Source organism: Anoplophora glabripennis, unplaced genomic scaffold (genome assembly GCF_000390285.2).
Source record: "Anoplophora glabripennis isolate ALB-LARVAE unplaced genomic scaffold, Agla_2.0 scaffold9, whole genome shotgun sequence".
NCBI classification, from domain to species: domain Eukaryota; kingdom Metazoa; phylum Arthropoda; class Insecta; order Coleoptera; family Cerambycidae; genus Anoplophora; species Anoplophora glabripennis.
In genome coordinates, this window is record NW_019416258.1 from 1,109,176 (window position 1) to 1,119,903 (window position 10,728).

The following is a 10,728-nucleotide window of genomic DNA, read 5'->3' on the forward strand; positions in this document are numbered from 1 at the left end:
CAGTCAGTTAAGGCAAGGATAGCCCAGCCAGTTAAGGCAAGGCTAACGATCCCGGACAGTTAAGGAATGGCTAACAATCTCAGCCAGTACAAGGCTTACAACACAACCTGTGGTCAAAATGTTTTCTATCAACATTTTGGCAGATTCCTAGATGGACATAAGAATTGGTAGGGATTACACGCTCCTTGCCTTAATTGGTCGGGTATACACAGCACCTTGCCTTAATTGGTCGGGTATACACACCACCTTGCCTTAATTAGTCGGGTACACACACCACCTTGCCTTTAATTGGTCGAAACTAAAGGCTACCTTGCGTTAATTGGTCGGGAGTACTGCCGTACCGGGACTTTTGGAACTCAACCCATATTTGACCTTGAAGGTCATGGTCAAGGAATTGGTCAAGGTCATAGTAAACGTAAAGTTTCCTGCTCTTTCCAAATCCGCTATAAAAAATAGGGGTTTCCATTTAAAAAACTTAACTTGATCTTCAAATGATCTTGAAGGTCAAAGTTGGGGTCAAATCCAAGGTCACCATCAGATAGCCAGGGAAAATTCTTACACCTTTGTCTGAAACATTTTTTCCCAAAATGTATTCTTCAAAAGTTTTTCTGCCGTACTGGGACTTTTGGAACTCGACCCACATGTGACCTTGAAGGTCATTGTTAAAGTCATCGTTAAGACCATATTTGGACGTAAAATTCCCTGCTCTTTCCAAATCCGCTATAAAAAATAGGGGTTCCATTTAAAAAACTTAACTTGAACTTCAAATGACCTTGAAGGTCAAAGTCAAGGTCAAATCCAAGGTCACCATCAGATAGCCAGGGAAAAATCCTTACACTTCTGTCTGAAACATTTTTTCCTAAAATGCATTCTTCGAAAGTTTTTCTGCCGTACTGGGACTTTTGGAACTCGACCCACATGTGACCTTGAAGGTCATTGTTAAAGTCATCGTTAAGACCATATTTGGACGTAAAATTCCCTGCTCTTTCCAAATCCGCAATAAAAAATAGGGGTTCCCATTTAAAAATCTTAACTTGAACTTCAAATGACCTTGAAGGTCAAAGTCAAAGTCAAATCCAAGGTCACCATCAGATAGCCAGGGAAAAATCCTTACACTTCTGTCAAACATTTTTTTCCTAAAATGCATTCTTCCAAAGTTTTTCTGCCGTACCGGGACTTTTGGATAACCCTGTATATTAGAGATATTTGTAATGCTTCGTGTTGTTTGAAAAGACCATCACCTAGATTACTCTCTAATACGTGTTATAAAATTTAATAACAAAAAATTTTAACAGCTTAAAAACTCTTCACTCAAAAGAAAAAATAAATAATAAAATTTATAAAAAACAGCAGCTTCCCAATGACTAAAATCAACATCCTAATACGTGCTACCTATTAGAAAATCTACCAGTCGCCACTGCTATAAGAAAGAAGAACCCTAATATTAAATAATTAATATTCCACGCCTCCGACCATTACATACAAAACAAAGCATTGACTAGTTGGAACGCCTAAGATCTTGGTCGTGCAGGTAATGGAGGCGGAGGAGCGGATCTAGCTGGAACCGGTGGGGGGCCTCTTGTTGGGGTTGAAGGTAATGCCGGTTCTGGTCGTGGAGGGGGCGGTGGAGGACCTAGGGGTTCGGGAGTACTCAAAACATCATCACTGATCTCTTCATACACTCCTTCTTCCTGAGACATCTGCTGAGGCAAGTCAGGTGGAGGCATATTTGGAGGTGCTGAAGAAGGAGGTATTACTGGCATGCTGATTACGCCTGCTCTGGGAGGTATTCTTCTAGAGGAAGGAGGAGTAGATTTTACAGTGGGTGGTGGGGGTCGACCAGGGGGAATAGTTCTTGAAGGCTTGGGTACCTCTGGTATGCCTAAACCTGCAAAAATTTATATAAGACATATGAGTATAACTCCGTAAAAAAAGACTCACAGTTATAGTCGGACTGACTGGGTGATATATACAGTGGAACTGTATTACTTGAGCATAATCCAATTTCCTCTTTTGCTTGATCTACCCAATGTGGAGTCTTTAGAGATAGAGTTAATTCATAGTCCTGAATCTAGAATAAATGATATTTGTCAACCAATATTATTACTTCTACAATTCTGGTGTAATTAATTGATGCTGAATGACACACTTATTTGAATAGTTACTAAATTAAAAATGATGGAGGTTAGACATACCATAATTTTCCCATTCGTCTTCTTCAATGCCTCTAAAACAGCTTGCCCGTCCCTAAAAGTAATCCACATGGTATCTGCCACGAATCTTACTAGAATAGTTTCGCCAAACTGTGCAAAATCCTCAAGAATTGTCATCACAATGTTGTCTTCAAAAACACTAATATCATCATTCTGTGGCAAATTTTCGCAATGCACTATAATTGTTCCATCTGGGGGTCCCATATCCGCGATAACTTCATAAAAAACTTGCTGCCGTTTATCCTCATTGATGCGTCTCACCTCCACATCAACAAAGGCAATGACAGGTCTGTGATCACTTTGCTTTAATTCTGCTCTGCCATAGTATACTAGCTTACCAGGTGATTCTTGTGTGGAACCATTTATATCAGGGCAAAGATTCCGACGTTTCCAAAGAATTCGGTCTGTCCAAGCAGGAGCTCTGCATTTCTCACTAGTGTCATAGTCGTCACTAAAAAGATCGTATTTATAAGTCGGAGCAAAAGTTATATCTCCTTCAATAAAGTTTTTGAAAACGTTTCCTTCTTCTTGCTGCTTTTTAAGCTGGTCACTCTGAAGAATAGTTTCGAAATCGCCTTGGCGTATTAACTCTTTTAACTCTTCCTTATCCATATCAATTCTATAGTTGAAATCTCCGCACCAAAACAAATATTCATGCGAGTTCAGTGAACGGTTCATAGGAAATGTTATCTTCCTTGTAATTTCATTATAATCGGCATTTCTTTCAACCACTTGCGATTGACCAGCGGCAAAATGTGCACACACAAAACAGAATGATGTAGCGTGAAGGACAAGACGTATTGCTGCCGCGCCTTTATTCCCAGTATGTCCTCCTAAGCCTGTTTTGACTGAATCTACAGCAACATCTCTTATATACGGTACATGTTCAGGCCTAACGAAAACATACAAACAAACACCGACTAATTGCTGGTACGTTACGAGTACATACGGCCTATCACGTGACAATACTTTTTGCAATTCGACAGCCCATGCTTTAGCATTTTCCGTGCTAGAATTAACTATGTTTGCAGCATTCAAATCTACGATTTCCTCAAACCCAATAGAATATATATCAACGGGTATTGCTTTGTGATCGTCTGTGTAACCAGTGTCTACTAAACTGCCCTGGTTTTTAATGTGTGGGTCTAATAACCAATCGGATAATTTTATATCTTTGAACACTACGCTGCGGAAATGTTTGCCACCATTGACATTGTATGTTCCCACGGCAATACGCATCGGCAAAGGCTCAGTGTATTCCGCGTATCGATTACACATTTCTCTAAGTACATGATTAGGCGCTAAAAAGATTATTTATAAGTAATTTATATTAAATTTCTTTTAGTTCTTTTAATTTAAAAGCAGTATTTTTCGTATAAAAAATTTAATCTAAAGTAGATCAATGCTTACCATGAAGGGTGTTGTAAGGGAGTAAAGTCCTAGCCCTATCTGCTAACTCAGTAGACAAAGTGGAGCCTACAAGCAATATATCAATAGCCTCTTGTTTGGAGTTGTCTAGAAGGTTGTTCTGAATAGTTCTAGCCGCTGATCTAGCTCCATCCATTAGCTAAAAAATAAGTGATCACTAAGAATCATTAAATTGAATTTATGCAACTTTATAACATATAAGTACTACGCTAATCTAGATTATGACAAATCGAAATTGGAACTTACTTTGGATCCTCCTTGAATAGCACCAGTTCCAGCATATATTTTACTAATTTCATTGCCATTGTTTATCCACATTTGTTTGAAGACCTCTTCAAATCTCGAGATAGTTTGCTTTTTGTCAACGAGTTGCATGGATTGCAATTGCTTGGCCAATATCTGGAAAGAAAGACACCGTTAGAATAAGAATACATTACTGGGTTTGTCAAATTACCTCTAGCCCGAAAAATGTTTGGACACAGTTAGTTCTGTCGAGACAGTCTAAGCAATTCGTTCGTATCGTACCAGTCTGTAAACTATAGAAACAAATCAATTTAAATCACAAGTCAATTTGATTATAAAAAATGCTATATAAGTAGGGCCCTAAAGCTGTGTCTCAGAAGATATTTCTGGAAAATTATAAAGACTTACCTATAAATGGTGTTATTCACGGCATGATAAAATGAAAAATCTTGTATTTGTTGTTCAATTTTGCCCTTCAATTTTTGTAAATTGATCTGATTTCCACCACGGCATTCTTGATGGTAGTCGAAAACGATGTGTGGCACATCAGTATGAGGAGACTCTTTATGATGTTTCTAAAATAAAAAATTGAAAACAAATTCTTTACACGAGTATAAATTTTGAACCTGAAATTCTTGGCTAAGCGTTGCTTCACCTTCTTTGCTGCCGATCAAACTTGTACCTAGCAGATTAACAATGACTTGCTTGCCATAGCGTTCTTTTATAGTACCCATGTGTCTGTTGAATGCTGCTTTTGATGCTTCGTAACCTCTGGAAATTCTCACTTTGTGCGATCCAACCTAAAAACCATATAAGAGTTATGAAGCTAAAATAACAATATTTTTTTCTTGCTAATGCTGAAATGTTAATACCGAATGAGCCCATGTACGATGTCTCTAAATTTAAAAATAAAAATTATTTAAAAATATATTTTTTATATATTACATATAGAATTTATTAGTTGCTTGTAACTTTTCTGTTACTAAAAATGACTATTATAAACAACGCTTAAACGATGTATTACAATAGTCCATTTGATGCATCAGTTCTTTTTCGAGATTTTCGTGCTCTTGGTAAAATCTTGTAGCATTCAGTTTTTATGCAAACAAATGTTTTCAATTTCAGACAATCATTATCACTACTACTTAAGTACAACAATCACTACTATCGTAGTAAGCGATGATATCATTTTACAATAAATGAATTGTTAAACTTTTGACGAGGCAGAAGTAGTATGGAATGATCCAGAAATGTTGAGGGCTCAATTCAATTTTCATCGAAGGATCCAGCTATGCATCCAAGAAAATGGTGGGTATATCGAACATGTCTTGTAATTCTATCATCTATCATATCTATGTAACTATCATCCAGCTTCAATAAAGAGAATTATATCTTTCATAAGTACGTCTTTACATTTTTTGCGTGTTAACAAAAAATAAATCTAATGAAATAAAATGATATTCAATCCGTCGCACCACGACAGGCTTAAAATTGTGTCAATTTTACTTTCAATGTTACTAGGTAAAAGAATTGACATAATTATTATTAGAGAAACAGCTTCTTGTAAAAGGGAAGATTTACTGCGATACGTCTAAAATTGTTAAGTCGCAACAAAACGGAAAAAAGGTTACAAGATTTTACTAAGAGCACGAGTCTTGAAAAATGATTGATGCATAAATAAAAAAAAATGAATTGATTCCAGCGACCAAATAAAAAGTTCTGGTAATTCTTGTACCAAGACACTTAAGAATTTACCACTTGCCCAAGGCACATGGATACGGTTGCTTCACCAAAACACAAGTCTTACTCAGGCACAAGTCCACAACAAGTTTGAATAAAATCCACAGTAACATTCTCCAGACATTACAAAAAAAACATAATTTTTTCCAAGAACTTTGACAATCAATAGCAGAGCCAAAGAATGTCGCAGTACCTTTTTGATCATGTGCTTATAGGACACCCTGTATAATGTAAATGTTAGTAAATTTTTAACTTGCATATTGGTAGGAATCATCAGCTGTATTTAAACCTAGGCAATCAATATTCTAAATCTGAAAGGGAAAATTAGTCCTCTTGAATTCAGTACAAATCTTTATTTATTCCCATAGTTTTGGCTTATTAGTATTACACAATCCGGGGGAAAAAATGACTTTACAATAGACAAGAGAGAATGGCTTCATTTAACCATTTTAGTAGTTACAATTTGTAAAATTAGTGAAAATATTAAAAAATGAAATCAAAAGTGTATATGTCAGGTAAAAAATGGTAATTCTAGATGAGTGCCACTTACATTAATATAGATGTCACCTTTTTCTCGAAGGTCATTAGAGGTGGACAGTAGTTTTTTAATAATCATAATAGTAATCAGTATGATAATACCTTAATATATGTACATCCTGTATATAATAATGATGCTCTTTATTTAAATCACTGACATTTTCTGGACCTTTATAAATTTATAAAGCATTAAAAGATATAGTTTTCAAAATGAACAATTTAGTAACTACAGATCTGATTAATTTTGGTATGACTCAGAGCGAATATACCAGATACAGAGGTAAGAAGATGTGAACCAGTTATTCAGTTTTCTCCGATTCGATTCACTTCCTTCAGAAATGAGATCCAGTTTTTCCAAATGGGTTGTTCACAGACAACATACCTCTATAGGTCATGTGTTGAATGTTTCATGATTATTTACCGATACCATTAAAAATTAACGGAAAGTAAAATACAAAATTAACAAAAAAAAAGTTTTCAGTGGTTATTGAAAAAATTTCAATAATTTAAAAATTTCACAGATAGCTTATTTAGGTCACGGAACATTAAAATTAGTTTATGAAATAGCATCTTCAAAAATTAATGGTTGTATAAGTAACAAAATTTATACTTTACATTCTATCATGCTACAAATAGACAAAAAAATTGTCATGTTTTTAGTTCCATGTAAATTGATACTTTCTGAATGTTCATACATGGGCCCATTTTTCGTTTATATTTTATACATTTAATACAAACCTGGATACCAGGTTGTTCCCAAAACAAAGGAACAGAGCCACGTGTTTGCAAATAAGAAGAAACCTCGTTATCAAGATATATCACTTGCTCCGTTTCTACAAAATTAGCAACGTGTCCCTCATCATTCGTGCCTCTAACGTTAAACCTAACAAAAATTTCATTTTGTATTCTGTTTTAATGAGTTATTAATACCTACCTTGTCCCAGCTCTCTCGCAGCTTAACCTAGAAATAACGGAAGCCAATGCTTTTCTGTGTCCTACATAAACTGTACGTATTTCTACAGAACCGCACATTGTACGTACTAGCCAGCTGCTACAGTCTACTCCAAATCTTACTAAATGGACATGTAACATTCGATTCCTATAATAAGGAAATTAATTATGTGATAATTATATCTAAAATACGAACAAACCAGAAAAATCTGTGGTCTGTAGCCGACGTTTTGTTTCTTCGTTGTGCGCACAATGTGAGGTCCAAAGCAGTACCTCCAGGGGGACCAGAGTACCATGAAAAGTAAAATGTACCAGAATTTAATAATTTCCTTACCTAAAATCATTTTGCTACATTACATTTAAAAAGCTTGGTTCATTAGTGCCATATAAATACAATTAAGTACTCTTATCACAGTCTATGAAAAACTTGAAAAACAAAATGTTTAAATACGTTTTTATATAGTAAAATGAACTATGACGACTTACTTCAACTACCCGATCTTCATTTTGGGGATAATGTAATGGTACAAACTGGGTTTGAGTTATTCGAAATATTTCCGAGTCTCCAATTTTACCAATAGAGAAACATCCTGTTATCATTACTAAATATAAAACTGTAGATTCTCCTGCATTTAACTGGAGTACTCCTAAACATCCATAAGCATCTATTATCTTCGTATATTGCTTCTTAACTGCTTCGGTTTCCTGGGCAGCTACAACATTTTTTATAAAACCAAATTTTATATAGGTAATTAAATAACTTACAGAGCATTGCCACGGCTTGAGATTCAAATAGTAAAGTGGTTTCTTTTCCCTTGTGCTCCAGTAAAATACTGTGAGGACTGGGTGGTTTGGACTTCTCAAGAACGCGAAAACCTTTGTACATAGCCATTTTCTCTATGTCGTATTCCTTTCCAAAGCAGAATAGGAATAGCTTAAGCTGCTTTTTGCACAATTCTTGGGAAGTATATTGACATTTATGTCATTTTAAACATTTTTTTCCACCCCCTTTATACAATCGCTCGAAATCAATTTGATTTTTATTTGACGTTTGACATTAAAAAATCAGAATCGGTATTTACACCCTCTCTGCGCAAGTCCGAATACCAATGAGATTTCACATGTGGATGGACAATAGCTTTTTTAAGTAGCTAACAAGAAGGCTACGCGACATCTAGCGAATAGAATTAATTAATACTGGATGTCACCTATAGGTGGCTTTAGTATACAAAATGTGTGTCTATCTATTGTGTATCCCGCAATGCCAATGAGTATATGATTTAATGTAATGATCTTCAGAAATAATGCATTTATTAATAAACTGTAGTGTAAACCCCTAAATAAGTGTACAGGCTATATGTGTAATCATCAGACATATGATCATGTATGGCTAGACGGTTTGGTGATCTAAATTTCGAGAATGTCTGGCGATAACTGGAGCAATCATCTCCATGCACGGCTTGCCCCCCGTCAGCTGCTCTGAAAATCTCCCTGGATTTGCTACCTCTTATATTTTTGGTATAGAAATCAATTGAGCAATATACAGATTATGTAAGCGGATATTTTTGAGACTGTGGCGCACAATAGATTATTAAAATATATGGAAGACCACAGACTTTAGATGCTATGACTACACGAAATAATTATAACCATAAACTGCCTTTCAATATCGTTCTCCTTAATGGAATCTGAACAGAACTGACCTTTTAAGGGCAGATAGTTGTTGGTACACGGACAACTACAAAACTGCAGATGGCGTTGAAGCTGGAATCTATGTCTGTGTTTCAGAGACAATCTATGACATTGAATTGTGTTTGGAAAAAATGTTTATTAATTATTTTTTTAGACATCGTTATACGGATATGACGTAGCACGTTTTGATGATGCATCAAAACAGATCAATGATCTGCAGCCTTGTATGTATGGCCTAAATGGCCGAGTTAGAATTGTGTAAAAGGTATAATAAAATTAATTTTTATATTTTTAATTGAAAAACAACATTCAATCCTGCGTAATAAATACCTATAATTATATTTTCTAGATACATACCTAGCATTCACGCTGTTATATTAATTGACGTCAATAATCTAAAAAAACGAATACGAACTCGGTGGGTTGTCTATGGTGCATTCATATAACTATATATAGACCAAGCAAATTAAATTTTTACTCGAAAAAAGTCCTATCCGCTAGATTATTGTAAAATTGTCTAAAGGAACATAATACAAGACATCTCTCGTCTCGTGAGTCAAAAACTTTTATTAGCTAACTTTTCTATTTAAACAAATAAGTGAGGAAAACAGTTTTTTCACTTTGCAGGGANATATCATTTTCTAAAAGTATATTGGAAATTTCAGAGCAAGAAATATCCTTCATATTGAAATTTACGGTAAGTGCTGCAGCTAGAGTATCAACATTCAATCTTGATTTCTCACTTGTCCAAAAATCATTACCAATTGAAAAAACTCTTTCAACTGCTGCATTAGTTTCAGAGCAGCACAATGTAAATTCAACAAGAATAACTAAATTTTCATATGGAATGTGTTCATTTTTGAAATGGTTAAATATTTCCACCCATCTTTTATCAATTTCAACATGTTGATTTTCCCATTGTTCTAATTTATCAGAATTTACATATACATTCAATCTTCTAATTTCTTCAAATATACAATTGTCATCGATTTTAATATCAGGCATTTCTTTCAATAAAAACTCAATACAATTTTCAATATCTGCCCAATTTACTTGCGATGAAGTCAAAAAACACCATTGAAAACTGTTATTCCCTGTGATATTTGTTTCTTCGACATATTGGAAACATGTTTGGTAAAAATTCTGCACTTCTTTGGTAAACTTTTCTGTTATGCCCAACAAAGTGAAGTGCGCATGCATTTCATAATCGCGTCTTTCCGAACTGTACCGTTACATGACGCGTAATAGTTCGGCGCGGCATCTCTGAATACAGAGATTAACAGATTAGTTTTAAAATATCGAAAAGGAGGACACTTTTCGAGGAAGGACACAATCTACAAAAGAAGGACTGTCCTCCCTAAAGGAGGACGATTGGTCACCTTAATATAACTACATATTATAATGCTATGTGTTTTCATGATAATTTGACATAATAAATCCTGACATTGATAATATTTAACTCAGTTTCTATTTTCAGATTAATACACCTACATTTATTACGTTTTATGTTGTTGCTATTGTTGTTTACACTGCGATCTTAATTCATACAAAGATTTCTGCTTCTGTTAGTAGGTACCTTGACCCTGAGTTCACATCAATTTATATTCAAATTAATTTTGAAATCTAAGAAGCTCGGAATATATTTATGTAGATGCAAGTAATTTAATTAGATGAAATAACTGGTACCTAGTAAATATATTTAACATTAACAAAATATACATTAAAGTAACAGNCCTGACCCTGAGTTCACATCAATTTATATTCAAATTAATTTTGAAATCTAAGAAGCTCGGAATATATTTATGTAGATGCAAGTAATTTAATTAGATGAAATAACTGGTACCTAGTAAATATATTTAACATTAACAAAATATACATTAAAGTAACAGTTGGTGAATTAGGAAATTTCAATGAATTAAAACAA

General features: G+C 34.6%; 1 protein-coding gene across 1 annotated transcript; it reads right to left on the reverse strand.

Annotated features, from left to right (window-relative positions):
• Nucleotides 1-1,149: 1,149 nt before the first annotated feature.
• LOC108908990 (synaptojanin-1) lies at nucleotides 1,150-8,139 on the reverse strand. Its single transcript, XM_018713198.1, has 13 exons — nucleotides 7,878-8,139; nucleotides 7,599-7,825; nucleotides 7,313-7,446; nucleotides 7,096-7,260; nucleotides 6,900-7,044; nucleotides 4,511-4,684; nucleotides 4,293-4,459; nucleotides 4,096-4,177; nucleotides 3,888-4,040; nucleotides 3,624-3,780; nucleotides 2,196-3,514; nucleotides 1,942-2,071; nucleotides 1,150-1,888 (listed from the first exon to the last, which is right to left on the reverse strand). Exons 1-13 carry the CDS (start codon nucleotides 8,002-8,004, stop codon nucleotides 1,512-1,514), a joined length of 3,357 nt encoding a protein of 1,118 aa, XP_018568714.1. The 5' UTR covers nucleotides 8,005-8,139; the 3' UTR covers nucleotides 1,150-1,511.
• Nucleotides 8,140-10,728: the final 2,589 nt, after the last annotated feature.